The sequence below is a fragment of the Embiotoca jacksoni genome, unplaced genomic scaffold, assembly GCF_022577435.1.
Source record: "Embiotoca jacksoni isolate LCO1_2020_lvr unplaced genomic scaffold, fEmbJac1.0.p SCAF_14, whole genome shotgun sequence".
Classification (NCBI taxonomy): Eukaryota; Metazoa; Chordata; class Actinopteri; family Embiotocidae; genus Embiotoca; species Embiotoca jacksoni.
In genome coordinates, this window is record NW_027185274.1 from 14,045,185 (window position 1) to 14,064,222 (window position 19,038).

The 19,038-nt window shown below is 42.5% G+C and overlaps 1 protein-coding gene across 1 annotated transcript; it reads right to left on the reverse strand.

Moving 5' to 3' along the window:
• Positions 1 to 2,467: 2,467 nt before the first annotated feature.
• Positions 2,468 to 18,661, reverse strand: egln2 (egl-9 family hypoxia-inducible factor 2). Its single transcript, XM_069148119.1, has 6 exons — positions 18,367 to 18,661; positions 16,193 to 17,655; positions 6,448 to 6,567; positions 5,939 to 6,075; positions 4,955 to 5,022; positions 2,468 to 4,839 (listed from the first exon to the last, which is right to left on the reverse strand). Exons 2-6 carry the CDS (start codon positions 17,429 to 17,431, stop codon positions 4,787 to 4,789), a joined length of 1,617 nt encoding a protein of 538 aa, XP_069004220.1. The 5' UTR covers positions 17,432 to 17,655; positions 18,367 to 18,661; the 3' UTR covers positions 2,468 to 4,786.
• Positions 18,662 to 19,038: the final 377 nt, after the last annotated feature.

Consider the following 19,038-nt stretch of genomic DNA (forward strand, 5'->3'; position numbering starts at 1 on the left):
AACTTACGCTGCCACATAAATGAAGGTGAATCTTAAAAACAGCCACCGTGTTGTGACCCCACCAGTCAGATACGAACACTGACACACTATCAAAGATCTCTATATGTTGAGTGATGCTGAGTGAGTGGCCTGGAGTAAATCAAGCCACTTCAATAGATACACTGTTACAGGAGAGACACAACTCTGCTGCTTTGGCCTCTGCAGCAAAATGTCAGCAAGAGCTCCGCATCTTTCATCGTCTTGTTATTAGTCCGAGGATTGGCACGGTTTCACATGCTGACCACACTGTTTATATAAAAGGTGAACCAGAAAGACTTATGATCGAAGAAGGGACGTAATCGGGAGGATTTTTTTATTCAGCACACTTGCCAACAGGAGGTGTTTGGTACAATTTGATTGCATAAAATGACAGATAACAAGCTATGAATAGAGCTGGCTGTCAAACACATTAACATACTCGGTGCTATCGTAGCATTGAGTATGTTAATGTTCTTGTCAATTTATGCTTTGATTAGAGGCAGTGCGTAGTTCCTGATTTGCATCAAAGTTGTATCCAGTTTTAGATCATTTTATTTCAGGCAAAGTTCTTCTGCAGTTGCTTGTTTTTATTTGAGAAAGTTGGGACTGCTTTTATTAAAATATATAAAAACATGTAGAACAACATGGATTTAATTTTCATATCCAGGTACCAGTATATACATGCGTGGAATATGCTCGCAGTCTCATAAACTGATAATGTTTTGATTAACCAAACGATCATTCGGTAAGTAAACAGTAGAAGTAAACAGTAAATGTTCCACTTAAATTCAGCATAACCACAGATTACTTATAATACTTGTAGCCTATAATTACGAGAAAAGATAACAAGTGGTCATCAGTCATCACTTCACTTGATTGAGCACAGCAGACATTTTGACTTGTCATTGTAGGGAAAGCATAGGCGTATTAAATAATGGTTCATGAATTTATGTAATGAATATGAGCATGAATATCAATTAATCAACATCCAAATGATATTGATACTGAAATAAATCTTGATTCTCAGGCTCGCTGGCCTTCTAACGCTTGTCCCAATCGTCTATTGCACGTGAACTTATAATTATGAGAAAACTATCTGATAATCAACTTTAGGAACATAAGTGTGCATCGGGATCTCGTATTTACAGTTGTTAACTCTTAGAATCTAATTCGGCATATATAATCTTCCAAAATATGAAACTAATAAAGGCTAAAAAAAACAAAAAAACAAACGAGGCCCAGTTCGCAGCACACTGTGTAACTGAATGTATGCTTGGATGAAGGTAGGAATGGGAACACTTCCAAACTTACCTTACAATCAGCACGTTTTTAAGGTTCCTTTTGTATCAAATCAATTCACTGATTGTTGTCAGTACATCCAATGTTACACGGATAAAAGGAAATGTTATTAGTTAATTCGGCGTACTTTATTGTTCCATAATGTAAATAAATATGAGCAAAAAAAAAACGGGGTTTATGTTACCATGTAGTCATGTATGGCAACACAAGGCCTTCCTCCTGTAACTTGTGAAAGTTTACATCTACACAGAAGGGAAGGCTTTTAGCGTGACATTTTCTATAATATGTTTGTCATTGAAAACCCCACTTATATTGATGTTCATGCTCGTATCCATTACATTAAATGATCAGGTAGCTGACAAAACGTGATTAGACAAGGTAGCTGGTGAAGAAATACCATCGAGCAGATGAACATCCATAGCTTGTTGATTGAGACCAAAACAGAGATAAAAGAATAATGAATGTTGGACTTACATCAGTCAGCTGGCCAAATGGATGACTTTAAAATGACAGTAGTGTCGCTGCAAGCTGGCTGTGTACGTGAGAAAAGTGTTGCTAAATCAAACTCTGCTCTGTGACCATAAATCTGTCAATGCAGCTTTGTTATCTTTATCTGGAGATGTGGGAACTCACATTTACTGTCAGCTAATTGTGTATTCATTGTGAACATGAAGGCATGAATGCCAAACAGTCTGTCAGTAGTTATTTAAGCATTTAAAATACAGATCAAACTCAAATCGCGGTGGCATTTGAGACAATCTTGTATAATTTAGTTTTAAGACACAATGTTCCAGCCATTTAAAAAAAAAAAGCACTATATGTAGTTGTTAAGATTTCACGTTAATCCTCTCCTTTGTAAACCTGTGTTGAAGAGCTTCTGATGGCTCTCCACCAGTACCAGTCAGTACTCCAGGCATTTATTGCTCTGGCCTTGGCAACCCATCAGTTACTATTTACATTTTAAGTCACCAGGGCAGATCCTTTTATCTGTTGCCTTACATAGCGATCACATCATGATAAACCTTTGTCATCTGGTCCTGTATCAGTATTTGAAGACAATGCAGATTCTGACTAAATATTTGTAAGAGTTGTGTGTAACTTTGAGAAAGAAAAAAAAAGGGCTCAACATGGTTTTACATAAGCACACATATATATCTGGGGAACAGGTCATCTTTATTCATGTTTTTCATTTTAAGCCTGATGATAAACATGCCTACCTCAGAGTGTCTCTCTGAGCCCTGGACTGTAACACAGAGCACTTTCACTAATAACCATAAAGATGGTGACTCCTCTTCACTGCACCACATATGATTAGCTTCACTCTCCCGGTACAGACAATTACTGACATATTTGTTAATTTAGCACCTGCTTTAAAAACTAAAGAAAATGATCAAAACTGACACATATTTTGCTAGATTCTTAACTGATAACTCTTCCGACAGTCTTTTAAGGGGCTGTCATTTGAACCATTTTCCATATCCAAAGACAGAATAAGTGTGTGATATTCATAGTACACTCAGCAATTACATTCATCGAGAGAGAGACTGAGATTGTTCGTATCCATCATCAAAAATGTGTCTGGTGCTGCTCTCTTGGTCTCATCCCACTTGAAAAAAACAAACAGCTGAATTAAAAAGCCATTTAGGTTCAATTTTCCCCAGTAAAACAATTACAATTTCTTGTGTGTACAAAAACAGACAAGTTTTAATTAAATAGTTAACAAAAAATAGGCAAACAATTTCCATTTGTTCTCACTTTTTTTTTTTTTTTTTAGTTCCTATTGCATTTGAATGATCATATAATCCACAGCATAAAGGCATTAATCTACTGTACATTTTTAGTTAAATTGTTTTTCTATCATTCACGCATGGCATTTTAAACAATAAAGTGCTTTTAAAAATAACTTTCTCTTTAATCACACACCAAGACAATACCTGCAACCCTCTTCAAGACGGTGGAATTTGTCACATACATGTGCAAGTATACACATTTACACACAAATACTCAATCCCACACATGAGCAGGCGATACTTTCACCCAGCTGTTCACATACAGTGTATGCTTGACTCTGTGCTTTATACCTTAATCGGCCTTAATGGTTTTTAAGTCTTAAATATTCAGGCTGACTGAGGTTATGATTTTGTTAAGAACTGTTTATTAAAACTTTGTCATTTTTATTCATTTTCTTTAAAAAAAAAATTTAGCTGCTGTTGTCCATCTTCTCTTTCTGTGTGTGTGTGTCTTTTCAGCATCCGCACGGGTTGATACACATGATTTCCATCATATTACGAACCGGCGAGAGTCAAGCCGGATCTGCACACAGGGATACTGTATGAGCGCACACACATACGCACAAATACACACGCGAAAAACACTCCAGCTTTGTCAAACCCTGTCTCGACCCCTGTCACCGCACAGCTTGCCTCTTGTCTCAGGTGTGAGCCGTGTATCTCAGTCCTACAGAGAGCACTGCACCTCAAGTATGTAGAAAAGCTTTATGTGCTCTAGGGTTTAGTCTTAAAAAATCTGTTACACACATTACAACTACTAAACAAAAGCAAAATGAAAGGTTCATGCTGAAGTCTCACATTTTGAGGCTCTTGCTAAAAAAAAAAAAAAAAAAAAAAAAAAAAAAAAAAAAAAACTTTTTTTTTTTTTCTTCTGAGCCAGATAAAGTCCTGAAATACTTAGTGAACTCTGTGCAGTGTGCTACACAGAGTAAAAACCAGTGTAGAGTTGTCCTCGTGCACCGATTATTACTTGTGAGCTGATCGTTGTAATGTCGAGTTTGAGCCAGGACCGACTGAACGTGTGCCACGGTTCAGCTTTCCACTGGCCGACAATCACTCGATGCCCCGTCAAGGTCCATTTCTTTTTCTGTCTTTACACTGACCTCACGTACACAGCTGCCCACATCGTGAGACAAGGGGGCCACATCACAGACGACGGGGAAGAAGGAATTTCAGGGCACTGATTTTTACTGCTTGTGCCCCATTTTCGCCCTGTCTGTTCACCGATTCATCATTCGTGTTTGAATTGAAAATGACACCAGAGCTACGTAAAACATTGACATCTCAATACATCACATCACTGATAACTGAGCAGGCAAAACTGCAACAAAATAACAGGAGGGAGTCTCTTATTTTTCAGGTAGCTGTCTTCATCGACGATCAAGTGAGGCGTTTTCTTCTTCTTTTGCGGCGGCTCGTAATTCTAAATTTCACCTTTGCCGTACAATCCAGTCAACTGTGCTCTATATTTCTGACCTATCTTTGAGCAGCAGCCCAATCATACGGCGGTAGAACATCACATCACGTCCTGTGACGTGAATCTGACACTCAAGAGTGGCGCGGAGCTGCGGTGATGACTGACAAGTTTAACGGTGTCTCCCGTTACGATCACAACATCCATTAGCAGTCCGGGAAGGCACATAATACTTTGAGAGTGCACTCCAGTCATTCGATGAGATTTATGTCCTGCTGTTTTGAGTGACAGGCACTTGAACACCTTTCTGTCCCGTTGCTATGGACACAAGTAATACAGAAAGAGTTTATTAGTTACATGCAATATTTATTGCACCAAATATAAACAGAAGTGATGCAGTGCATAAACAACCAAGGAAAAAGAAGAGACTTACCCAATCTATATTTCTCTTTAGCCTCTGCTCTCTCTTTGGCATCGAAGTACCAGACTGTGATGGCATAGCTGCAAGACACAAAAGGGAGAGGTTGAAATAAGACGAAAAGACGAAAAGATAACATCGTTTTTGGACACATTATATAATATATATTGTCTAGTGTCCGAAATGGAATGATCTTAGGTTTGAATCAAAATTGAGTTAACATTTAAAAGTCCTAAAAATGATCTTCATAAGAAAAGAAGATATTTGAATTGCTGCTGTACAACGACATCACTGTTTGTGAGTCTTTTCTGGAGACGGATGCTTGAATAGTCAGCAGTTAAACACATCTTATTACTTCTTGTTTAAATTGTACATGCCAATATGCAGTGCAGCTGCTGGATTATTATTTTTTTTTTAAAAGGACAAAACGGATTATCAAACTGTGGAAATTGCCATAAAGTAAATCGTGTAATTTCCTGTTACACGTACAAAGAACACATTACAAACAATGTTTAATCGTTCGTGTCGTAACGGAGTAAGTTAACTATCCTGGTAGCAGATGTTTCAGGCACCAGAGGGTTAATTTCTACAGTTTCTCATCTCTCCTGTGGGGCTGTGTTGTTTATTCCTGTCTCTCATGTCTGTGCCTCTCCAGCACGAGAGTCCTGCAATCGAACCTTCCTCCCCTCCCTCCCTCCCACCGACCTCCTCAGGAAACACATACTTCCTGCCTCCGGCCCCACCTTGCCCCCCAGCAGTCAGGAGAGGAGAGAGGAGCGCGTAAAAGTGTACATGTCACATGTCTTCAATTGACGCCGCTGTTTGACACAATGATTTAAGTAGCAGCGTGCAAGTGCTTGCATCAGTCTGTTTATGTACAGTAGGTCTATCTTATATTCGCATCAAGTAAGCATCAACAGAGGTGGATCCTTGTTTCTCTATTTGTTTGTGTAGTCAATTTTTTTCCCCATCACTTTTTGATTAGTAGAATTTACTAACCGAGTGTCGTAGGCCGGCTTGACTTCATGTGGGTTCCTGCGGTCAGACCAGAAGATGAGCAGCCGGTCAAATAGAGGTTCGATATTTGCTACCACATTTTTTCCTTCAGGATAAATCTGCAGCAACCCTCCTTCTTTCTGCAAAGACAAATGCACACAAAAACATAACACAAAATATTCTCTGTATGCTGGCAATACAGAATTTTACAAGTAATTCAGAGATTCAGAATGTCGTTTTTTTCTTTTTACCATGAAGCATTTCAGGTTTTAGTCGAGCTACTTCATGTAAAATATAATTAAATAGCCTTTAAAAAGGACATTGAAAGACCATAAAGTTTTTGTAATAATACCAATTTCATATTACATTTAAGCCTATGTACCATGATGTGTATATTAACACTGCTCTGAAAATAAACACGGGCTTTGATGTTACGTTTTCATGATGATCCACAAATGTTTAAAAAAAAAACCTATTTTTGTAAATCAAATTGATACTGATGATAAATGTACCTTGACATCCCAGTTCTTGTTAAGATAGTAGATACACGTGATGCAGCGTCCATCACCATTCGGGTTGTCAACATGGCGGACGTACCCTGCCCCGTTGCCTGGGTAACAAGCAACCATGGCCTAAAAGCAGAAGAAATGAGATCATTAGTTGTACTTTTTTTTTATTGATCTTAGACAATAAAAAAAATAAACCAATGGATGTGGAATTAAAACAAAAAAAAAAATGTTTTGACAGCGTGTAATTTAAATCGTTTATCCTCTGTATCCAAAAACCAGACGTGACAGTCTCGGAAAAATCTTGCTCACCAATCAACGATTAGAAATTTCCGCCCGCGCGGGGAACATACAAAAGACTTAATCTCTTCCACTAGTCCATCTGTTGCCTTTTAACTTCCCCACTGTGCCTTTTTTACATGAAGACTCTTTGAAAAGTTAATATTACGTTCCATGAGGTAATTTGCGAGCAGAGCAGCAGAGCAGAGAAATATGTCAAGAGTTCAGCTGTTTTTCCCAGCTAAGAAACGATCTGCAGATACAGTATCCATTTTCAAACAATGGTCTCACGCTGGTATTTCCCCCTGCTTGACGTCTGAGCGTCGGGAGGCCGCGAAGCAGGAGAGCGCTGCTTTCTCTGGGGAGGCCGAGGGAAACCGAGACCTGCGTGAAACCTCCAGTCAACGCACATTCCAAACCCAAACCAGGGCCACTGCGAGATCATGTGACGGCGAAATGTTCCCCTAAGATAAAAGACGGAACTGCACCGGGGTCAAAATGAGCTGAGTGTGAGGCTATGTCAGTGTGACATATCGGTCGGAAACCACGGGAACGTGCTCGTGTTTCAGGCCAGAGCATATACGTTTCCAAACAGGCTCCTCTGGCCGTCAGAAGCTTTCAGTCGCTTCAGTATAGCGAGAAAAGCCTACAGCTGATTCAATTACTCACATCCGTATTTGCCGGCAGAGAGAGATTTCAGGTCATGATAGAGTTGGAGGCGTGCAGGATAATAACTTCTCTGTTATCTATCCGGGGTGACAACAAAAGAAGATACTGTCATTGTCTTGACTTATATTATTCTGCATGGGAAGCAGACGTTCCAACTGTGGAGTCGGCGCATCACTTCAGCTCTGTGATGCGATCACTCGTGACTAACGGGTTCCACGCCGCTGCAGCATCGATTTAACTTGCCCGACGCTGTCGTTTAAAGTTCTAGTACGACGAGAGAAATCAAAGACTGCTCGCATAGATTTCTAAGACAAACGCACCCGTCTTCGTGTTGTTTGTCAAACTCAAAGAAAAGTGGCGGTAGCTGCGCTCTGTGCGAGAGGGCTTTGGTCCGAGCGCATGCCGCCCCGCTCCTTCTCTCTTGCCGCTTCCCTCCTCCTCATTCGCAGCCAAGTGAGTTTGGGTGTGTTGTGCGTGACTCTGCTCAGCCGCCATTGTCAGCTCTCATTAGTGGCCAACGCTCGCAGTCGGAGCTCAATTAACCTCCGGACCTTCTGCTCCCGGCGCCAACTGCCGAGCGGAGTCTCTCAGTCAAACCGCACATATCGCATTGTAAATAAACGTGCGCGTGTGTATGGTCATTGGAAACATGACTGCATTTAAAGTCATTAGAATAATTAAAATCTGCCCTGTGAGTGATCCGTTTTGTCAAAGCAAACATCTTTCACTTGGTCTCTTCATTTAGGTATGTTTGTGTGTGCGCGTATATCCGTGTTTGACATTATGGGTATATGTCCACTAACAGAAAAGACACAAAAAAAAATGTCTAAACTCTATTAGCATCTCTTCATTTCATGTGCAAGCTTGTTTGGAAACCGTTTCTTCGACATCCACGTTGTTAAAGCACAACATCATCACTCATCCGGAGGCGTGCTTCTGGTCACTCGGCCGATGTAGGTCCAACGTTCAATCTCTTTTAGCTCCGTTTTTGTCTCCACCACCTCCTGAGGCTAATACCTGGCTATTATACTGCTCTTTAGTTCTAGTTTGTCAGATAGCTGCTAACTTTGTTGAGAGTGAACCAAAACAGTAAACTTGCAGGCGAGGCCCTGCTAAGGTGAGCAGAGAGGCAGATTCAGGTGATCATTCTGTGTAGGTATCACTGAGGGAGTTCTTTCACACTGTCAAACTGTTTTCGATTGATACAATGGTTTTGTAATGATAATGTTAAAGGTACCCCGTGGGATTTGTGACCAGTTTCAATTCTTTTATGACAAAAACAAAGTCCTTAAAGACAATGTATTTTGATGAGAAACAACTCATTTAAACATAACTTATGCCAACAAAAATCTTTGCACACTACCTTCATTTTGAGTTTTCAGTTTGTTTTTTTTTAGTCCCAATTGATAATTAATTTCTGAATTGAAACTACCAAGAGAATTTTTTTTTAACTATTATATATATATATATTATTGATTAAAATAATCCTAGTACTTAAATAAACAAATAGGTTTTATTTAAAAAACGCAAATGGCCCATGAAATCATTCACGGTATTTACATTGCTGGACGTGCTTTGTTCAAGGATGACCGTGACTTCTTTTTGGGGGGTGTGTGTGTGTGTGTGTATGTGTGTGTGTGTGTGTGTGTGTGTGTGTGTGTGAATGTTTTTAAGGAAGTATGTTTTCCAAGCAAGTAGCTTTTTTTTTTAAACTGGTAACAGTCTCAACAGCTGTACTTAACCACAATTAAGAAGTAATATGGCACACCAGACAACTCAGCCCCAGCCTGAAGCATAAACACGTCACATACACGCACATAAACATACATAACGTCTACGTCAAAGACAGCCATATCATTTATGAGGGTTATGTTTTTCATTGTAAACCCACCCCAGGCACTCAAAAGAGATGTGAATTCATCACCCATCATTGCTATTCAAACCAGTTTCATATATATATATATATATATATATATATATATATATCCACATTGTTTCAGCCTCCGCTTGTCAGAGGCTTAAACACACACAGACACACGCAATACTCCGTCACACAGCCTGACATTGCACGTCTTCATCCTATCTGTCATCTCTGCCCTCCTTCATCTCTGCTGAGATCTGTGCCCACAATATCTTAAGAGTCTAATTGGCACCAACCACCTGTCTGCCAGGTACCAGCATTAATGCACTAATGGCAGCGCTTGGTAGATACCCGGGCAGCCAAGGTGATGGCCGTCAGGCAGAACAAGATGTTCTGGAGAAGAAGAAAAATAAACTGCAAATGCGTACACGTATTCCGATAAGAGGAATGATGGTGGAGAGAGGTGTGAGGGGTTAGATAAGGCTGAACAAATACAGGCTTACTGCTTGTCAAAGAGATGGCGGGAGAGCATATGTATGTTGGTGAAGTCAAACAGAGCGAAGGAAGTTGCTGCTCGATGGTGATGATTGCAAACTCTTGAGGAGAATTTTGGAAGCAAATCCTTTCAGTGGTTTTTGGTGTTAGGTTTGATTCTGTGATCATTCCAGGATTGTTAACCTAGAAGTAGATATTCCAGTTTAAAATGTTACCTATTTGAAAATGTTCTGTCTGCCATATTACAACTCTACTGTAAAAGACATGTAGGCGGAAGAAAATATTAGTGTGAATGGATACTCGTTCACACTAATATTTTAATGTCACCATACTTAACAAATCACCAATATCTTCTACTTTATAGGAACGGGGTATCTTTTTCAAATTTTCAATTAGTCATTAAAAAATATTTGTAAAATCCAATCGTTTACGGTAAAACATGTTTGGTCCTGTGAGAACAGACACTACAGCAGAAACACCCAAAGACTACAACAGCTGTTAAAAGGTTCTGTACATAGCACATCATACGTCTACCACAGCTATGCCCAGTCATTTAAGAGCAAGGCACAGAGCAGACGGTCCAGCCACAGAATTACAATCAATGACTCCGTCTCTGTCTTTCTATGCGTCTACATGCTGCAGCGGGTCTTCGTATAATAGTGGACAAGTTCCCAGTGATAATCAAACAGTATCTGATATTCGGTGGTACTATTTAATCTCTTCGGTCAAGTACAGTACTGGTAGAGGTTCACTGCTCTGGTCCCCGTCCCTTTGCCCGTCGTAATCCTTCAGCCCTGACCTATACCCATTTTAATTAAGATCATCTGCATGATCAGCAAAGATGACGGGGATATTTTGTGAGGGATGAATCAGGCCTTGATAAATTCTTGTTGCCTGGGCGGAAGCGTTTGTGTGTCAGTAAAGTGTGACGCCTAAGTGATTCAATAAAACAGCATGTTTATTTCCTTCTTTTTTTTTTTTTTTTTTAAACTATAACCGATATGCAGTGTTGTTTGATCAAATGAGATGAAAACAGAGACCGCCCTCAAAGAATAAAGAACAAGACAAGGAGGTAATTTCTTCAAGCAAACTCTGCTGCTCTGAAAAGTGTGTACTAGCAGGCTTAAAAAGTCCTCAGACTCCTCGCAGTTTCACAGTGGGACAGCCCTGATCCCTCGTGGATTAACGGAAACATGCATCAAAGTCTGCGAGTCTTTGATGGTGAACGATGGGAGGGGGCCAGGTTGTTGCTCAAGGACATTTCAACACAACAAATATTAGTCAGCTCCGGAGCTAAAACCAGCTGAGTCACTAACTGACAAGCAGCACTGCCATCTTGCTTCATTTCCATGGCTAATTACTCACAAGCAGCTTGGATGACACAGGATGAGATGGCAATCAGGATGAGCTTTTATTAATTGTTCCAACCAAATTGAATGAGAGAAGTGAAGGAGATAAATGTCTGAGTTAAAGTGAATTATGCTGAACTGCTTTGTCAGTCAGAGCTTATAACTGCGCTGTCCTTCCTTGTTTCATATCATTGACCATTAATTGACTTAGATAACCCTTTAGATTTCTGCTCCGATTGGATGGATAAGGGCTTTTGGTTTCCAAGAAATCACTGGGAAAGTCACGAGTGTGTGTAAGACCAGAAGTGACCCTGGGCTTGATGAGATCAAACTACGAATCATAAATTGTTTCTGAGCACATAACCCACACTTTGATCCAAGTGGGCGCAGCTCTCACAGTTTAAAAAAAAAAAAAACACCTGCTAATGTGCCCAGGCTCTTGATAGATTTACTGGTTTAAATTTACCAAGAAAACTGATTGACTGCTTTACTTCTGCCATAAGGGAGTTGCACCGCAGGCTAAAAAGAATCAGTTGCTAGTTGATGCTGTATATTAGTAACGCAGCAGCAGCAGCAAGCCTGATATCCGTTTGGTAGTGCAGGTTTTGCAGATACATAAGAAGAGGTACATGAGGTGCTTGTAAGTTACAGCTTGTTATATTTGGAGAGGGTGCTGCTTTCTGTACCTGTAACGTGAGATAAATGGTGTATTTAGAAACACAATCAAACTTTTAATTATTGACATCTGTAAATATAATGCTGTGATTCTGTTTTATGTGAACATTAAAAAACTGGGTGAAATTTGCCCTGCTTCGTCCCCAATGGCTCTCTTTATCCCCGAGTCATCACCAGACATTAGGATGGAGCAAATATCTGTGTGTGTGTGTGTGTGTGTGTGTGTGTGTGTGTGTGTGTGTGTGTGTGTGTGTGTGTGAAAAAGTGCTTTTTTTTTTTTTTTTTTAATCAATAAATAAAATTAGAGGTAATGCCTGAACTGTAAATGCTCAGTTCGGTTTGTCACAATTCAACCTTTGGGGACACCACCCAGTATTTCTGGGGTTCTGGTGAAGCCAGTGGATATTTTGGCAAAGACTTTCTCTTTCTTCAATTTAGCAACTTGAGATACCAGAATGCAGCTGGAGAGTAAGAGATGACTGATCTCTATAAACAGACAGCTGCATATGTGCAGATAAATAAAAAAAAATTAAAAAGGCAATAAAGAGCTACATTGTAGTCAGATGGTACACGGTGGCTTTCTAGATTGCATTTCAGCCAATGTGTTCCACCTCTTTTGCTTTTGATTGAGTTTATTGAGTATAATTACCGAGTATGATTATTGAGCAAGGCTTGAAATAAAGCTTGTTTTCATTTTTGGCTTTAATAGATTGATTATTCAGCCTGAAAAATTCCAGAAAATAGTGTAAAATGTCTATAATAGTCCAGGGTGATTTTCTTCAAAGTGTCAGTTTCATCTGAACAGCAGTCCAAACTCCAATGATGTCCAATTTACGATAGCAAAAAGCATCACATTTTTATATTGAACGGGATGAAACAAAAAAAATCTATTCACAAAATAGTTGTCAATTATTTATCTATCACACAACTAATTGATTAATTGACTGATATCATCTCTAATGCTGGAAAATAGATGTAAAATCTCCAACTGGACTACTTCACACAGTTTTTGATTAAAGTGTTGATGGACACAGATTTCCTGCAGCGCCATCATGCACAGCGGAAATTGGGGCATTATGCACAGCTACTGAAACGCTGTGAAAAAAAAAGAAAGAGCACTGCATCTGTTTCATGTCAGCTGAGGACAGCATGTGACACTGAGAATGATTAAATGACAAAATATATATATATTTTTTAAAGCCGTTTCTGTTTACCGTTTTCTGAATTTAAACAAAACCAATTTTTGAAAAGTAGAAAATTGATCTGTCTGTCCGTCCATCCATCCCAGGAAAGCATTCTGTCTGCACTGTGTCAGTGTTTGGCTTCTCGCTCCTGCCTGCATGGTGGCACTGCTGATCTTTAGGAGGAGCATCTAAGGACACATCGCTGCAGCAGACATTATCATTATGCCGAAACTTGCACTGCGTCGCCCTTTCTCACTCCCTGAACACTACCCCCCCCTCCCCCTCCCTTTGCTTTCCACTCTCACTTCCAGTCTATCCCCTCCCACCCTGTGGTCAGTTGTTTCTCTCTTCCCCCTAAAACAAGACTTTCCTACCATCACCTTGGCCCTGAATTACTATTCCTTTAAAAAAAACAACAACACTATAATCCTTCCTACTGAACATCAACCAGGCTGCAAAACAACACTCCCTGCTGACTAAAGGGAGACGGGGTTCAGAAATACTACTCGCTGCTGGTGAGGTATTATTTTGGGCATTGCCAGCCCCCCCTCTTTCTCTCTTCGTCTCTTTCATACACAATGCGCAGCTCTACTCTGTATGGGCCTGTTACCAAGGTAACGGCAGGGAAATATTTTGTCTAACTAGCAAAGAAGGGGTTGATAAGACGAAGGAGAGAGGGAGCGAGGACGGAAAAAGCAAAAGGAGGTCAGAACAAAAGACAAGTGGAAAAATGAGTCGGAAAAACATGTAAGGTTTGGGGGATGACAAAGAGGACAATGACAGAAAAGACGCAGTGACCTTCTATCAAGCTGCACTTCTGCCCGATCCTCCTTGTCTCCCCCCCCCCCCCCCCCCCTCCTATCACTCCCTCTTTCTCGCATGCACACTCCATCATTGTACCCATCGCGGCCGCTGTCTCATGCACTCGTCCGCAGAAACGCCCAGCCAGGACATTTTGTACTGTGCAGCGGGACTTTTTTCTTTTACGTTCCAAGGGCAAATTAAGTGATCTGGCCCGGGAACAGCTGGCATTTAGCAGTCTGACATTTTCACCAAGGAATCACCCATTTAGTCATCAACATGCCAAAAAAAAAAGAAAAAAAAGACGAGAGAATGAATAACATAGTGGGCAGTAGGTAACACAACATCACATCCTCTACACTAAAATAATGCTGTCTAATGCGCTATCGACCACAATAAACTCATCCACTGCTCCGCTCCAGGAAACTAGCTGTATGTCTTTCTCTTTACAGTTCCCTGAACTTGTATTAACTGGCATGAAATCATTTTATATTCACATCATTCTGGTCTGCATTGATGATTTGTATAACACAATTTAATAAAGCTCCAGCACTTAAGAGTTTTTTTTTTTTAAAAAATTTTTTATAATGAATCTGCCCTCTTTATAGAACAGGCAGTTGAATCAAGGTAACACCTTCAATACGTTATTGATGTCACAGACAAACTCCACTTCAGTCCTTAAAGGAAGCTGGAGTTTAAAGTGTCAGGAGATAAAGACGGGTTTTCACATCTTTTCCTGAGTGCAACAGTGTTTGTGCACAGCGTGCACCACTCATCGGTAAGCACACGTTGTTCTTATTGTGCACTCTGCAGAGGAACTCTAGTATTAAACATATGTAAGCCTCACACCACTCTGCCCAGACGTTTAGCCGAAGTGCCTTTACTCTCCTGATCGGTATAATTTTTCAAGACCTAGCCTGGAAGCAGCACAGTCAGCCCAAATCTGAGGGAGCAAAGGCTGCCGGTGTGCTGCAGTCCCTTGTTTAAACACTGCCTCCAGCTTATGTAAATGACTGGACGTGCACCGAGGGCAAGGTGCTACGTGTGGCGTTAAACAGACGGGATGAACAAGGCTGTGGGGCAAGATCCTGAAAAATCATATAAAATATGGAGTGACGGAAAAGCCACTCTGACTGCCGAGGGGAGATCATTTTAGACATCAGTGTGTTAAATCAGATAAAGATATTTGACATGAATACTGGCCACTTTGCTACATGGCTGCCGCACGTACTGCATATTTCTAAACATTCACTCAACAGCCTCATTTATAACTCTGCGCTTTAAGCAAAGACTGCAGAAGTAAAGCTGTGGTTGCCAGCTTGCGGCTAACAGCTTTCACCTGATTGCCCCAGTGGGGAGCGGTAATGTGTCTGCTTTCCAGATCAGGTCTGACACGCACCAGGAGGGCTTCTGGATTTATTTGTCCCAGTTTGACATGCGTAAAACTAAAACGTTCACTCTCAGAATTTCACCAGTTCTATCCATTTCTGATCTCTCACTTGAGAAAATAAGAAAAAAAGCTTGAATTAACAAAGTAAGACCCGCTGCTCACAAACATTTCAGATCCTTTTAGTCTGCATCGACTGGAGGTGTATTCTAAATCTTGACTGAAACCCCAGGGGCTGCCGAGATACTGAGAGGATGTTAGGTAGCAGTCCAGACTGTCATGTAATGGTTAACTCAGCTTTAAGGGACAGACCATTACACCAGACCATGAAAAGCACAATCATAGCGACAAAGTATAGAGCCTTCTACACGGAGAGGGAGACACTCGGGTACAAAGTCTGACGATGTTGTTTCTGAGTGTTCTTCACTCTTTTGCAGTGTTTTTCTATGTTCCAGTGGATGTGTTTGGGGTACTATCTTATATAGTGCGCTGTGGTAAAAAAAACAAAAAAACATCAATGGAATAGAAAAACTGAGGCGTATAGTGTGGACATGTTAAAATAAAGAAAAATCCTGCAGCTCATGTGGTATGAGATTGAAGATAAAGGAAACAAACAAACAAACAAACAAAAAACACACTTCTACCATGCCAGCACCATGTTTGTGTGGGTGAATGTGATGATAGAAAATGTTGGGAGATTAAGCGATGGCAGAGGAGATACAGCCCCCGAGAGGTTTATCTTTGCTTTAACAGAGTACCGGTGGTATGAAGGCAGGGACTGGGGCAAATTTAGGCAGGCCTAAACCCAGGCACAGGGCCAGGTTAGGCGCACACACACACGCGCGCACGCACACACACACACACACACACAAATGCCAGAAACTCACAGGCCTCATCCTGACATTCAGCCCGACACTCTCTCACTGTGGTGTAAGTGTGTGTTTGCCTGCAAAGATGTCTCCATTATAAACTCAAAGACAACTACAACGATGTCACCATACAGGCCTCTTACCCAGAAGCCCACCTGTCCCCACCCTGTGTCCCCTCTCACCTTAGTGCGTCCATTGATGGCACAGTTCCCCAGCTGTCCATTGGCAGCGCTGTACATGACGGCCTCATCGATGTGAGCCATCAGCGCCCTGATGTTGTCGCACCCGGGCTCCCGTCCCTCCACCCAGGCGATCTGGTCGCCCCGGATGCTCCGCGAGGGAATGCTCTTCTGGCTCACCAGCTGCCCGCCCCGAAATTTCCCACTGCGGTTCAGAACCTCCACCTCCTCCAGGACCTTGTCGCCCAGCTCGGGGCCCAGGAAGTTGTCCTTCACACAAATGCCATAGTACTTCATGCAGGGGACGATGTACTGCTGAGCGATGCGCTCGGCTGACCAGCCGATCCCGACAGGGGGCGGTGGGGCTGGGATGGTGTTTACCCCACTGGGGGAGAGCTGGCTGGCTGCAGCTGGCAGTCCTGAGGATGCCCCCTTATGTCCATTGTGCTGGTTAGTATGAGGGGTCAGAGGGGTGAAGGGAGTTGGGTGGTTGCTATGGGAACTGTTGCTGCCGCTGACAGTGACCGTGAGCGGAGCGACTGCTCGGGCCACTCTGGAGGCCTCTGGAGGTTTGTTAGCAACATTTTCATCTTGCAACCTCCTACGCTTAAAGTCAGAGTCTCCTGGAGCAAAAGGCGGGTCGTCAGACTCTCCCAAACCAGGGGACCCCGCTATGAGGCCGTTAAGAGTTTCTGACGCCGTGTCCCGGTTCTCCCCACCCCTCCGTTTCTGCTGTTGCGCCTGTCTGGCTTTTAGGTCACTATTGATTCTCCTCACTACTGAAGGGCACTTCTCGTGTGCAGTCCAGTCCCCATTCTCCATCAGACAGGCTCTGCTGGTGAGAGGGTACGTGGGGCCGGCTTCCTGGCCCGCCACCCCCTTCACTTGCGCGGGGTAACCGTTTGGCGTGTGAGCCAAAACGCCCGCGTGGTTCCCCTCCACGGTGGCAGAAGGAGACACCACCCCGCCGTTGTAAAGCGGCACGCCGGTTTTGGACTGCTTCGTCGGGGTTGTGATTCCGGGGGAGTCGGTCTGAGAGGCCAGCCCCGCGAGCAGCTCCGCGGCCGTGGGGCTCCCGACCGGCGCCGCGCGGAAGCCGTTCAGCCCCATGTCCGCTCGGCACGCGTGGTGAATCTCTGCCGGTCCACAGACGAGCTGCCTTCTCTCCTGCGCGGCTGAAGCAGCGACGCATCCGCGGGAAGAGCTTGGGTTTAAAAGGTCCGTCTGTCCCAAACTCTCCATTTCATCTCGTCATCTCCTGGAAGCGCACGTACTTCACGTCCTCGCCTCATGTTCTAGCTGAGCCGCTGCTGTCTCTGACGGAGAGGAGCCCCGCCGCCGCAGCCGCGAGAAGTTGCATGTCCGAGTCCCCCGCCGCTGCCTCCCATCGCTCTCGTTTAAATGCTCTAAAGCTGCGCGTTTCTTTGTATCCGTCTTGGAAACATTTTTAGACCGTGTAGAAATATCTGTGGGGAGTAAAATGATACAAGTTAGACCTATAAATAGCACAGCGCAAGACCACCTGTCACAGAGGGCTGAAGTAAATAAATCGACAATATGTATGGTGTAACAAACGCCTGGGCTGTACAGTGTTTCTGTAGGCCGAGTGAAGACATTTTAAGTGTGTGTGTGGGGGGGGGAGAGAAAACAGTGGCAGGTAACTGGGCTGTAGCCTGTATCATTTCCATCATAATCACATGTTATTTGAATTCAATGAACCAAAATTAGGATGTCCAGGGTACAATTTTTTTTACTGCAGCTCTGGAGCCAAGTTTTAATCATAAAAAGGAGGACATTTTTGAAGGAATGAAGGCCAAAAACAACTCACTTTTACTCAAAAACATACAACGAAATGAGACTAAAATGACAAAATATACACTAATTATAACGTTTCTGCTTTAAATTTAAGCATCTGCAATTTGATTTATTTTTTTGTTGTTGTTGTTGTTGGATTAAACACCCATTAAAAAAAATACTTATATTCCGTCTTTGTCTGCTATTGATTAGCCTACCAATTTAGCAGGCTCCGGATTTAACAGTTGAGCAGAGCCTGACGTCAATTTAATGGATCTGTTGAAAACACACGTTTTCAGAGTGTAAAATAACTTAAATACGAAGCGAATAGCGTCAAAGAGCGAGTCAAATGTCTCCCCGCGGGACCGCGATCCTCAGCTTACCTACGGCAGCCTGCAGCAATGCAAATCCTCAGCGAGCGTACGTGACAGGCTGAGAGTACGCATGTTATTTCCGGGACCGTCTTGCCCGTGTGTGCGTCTCATCCAATTTTCGCGTCGGTTATAAATAATTTCCAGGTGCTGATGGCAGCCGAGGGCGACCGGACACGTTCAACCCGACACAGGGACGAAGCGAGATGCTGGGAGCCACACAAGGTCCGCTCAATCACTTAAAAAAAAAAAAAAAAAGCGTTCCCCTATGTGTCGGTGAGCGACCCCAGTTTGTGTCTGCCTCCCCCCCACCACCACCACCACCACTGTTCTTCCTCCTCCTCCTCCTCGCACAGCCCTCTCTCTTTCCACCGCCGCCTGTCATTTACATGCGTACAGGCCATGTGACCACATAGGCCACATCGGTACAACCGAACCTTCCGCTGCGGGCTGCCTCATTTCACGACAGAAAACAAGACATATTGTCAAGATTTTAACTTTCACCTTCTTCAGGGATTCATTTATTTACTTATAATTGTATGTGTCTGTGCAAACGTACCGACGCCTGATCTACAGTAGGAAAGTATGCAAAAGTACGAGTAAAAGAAGAAAATGTCCCCTGTGATTCTTTGAGTACACTGACGCATTCATTTGTGACATTTATTGGGGTATTTGGTTGGTATG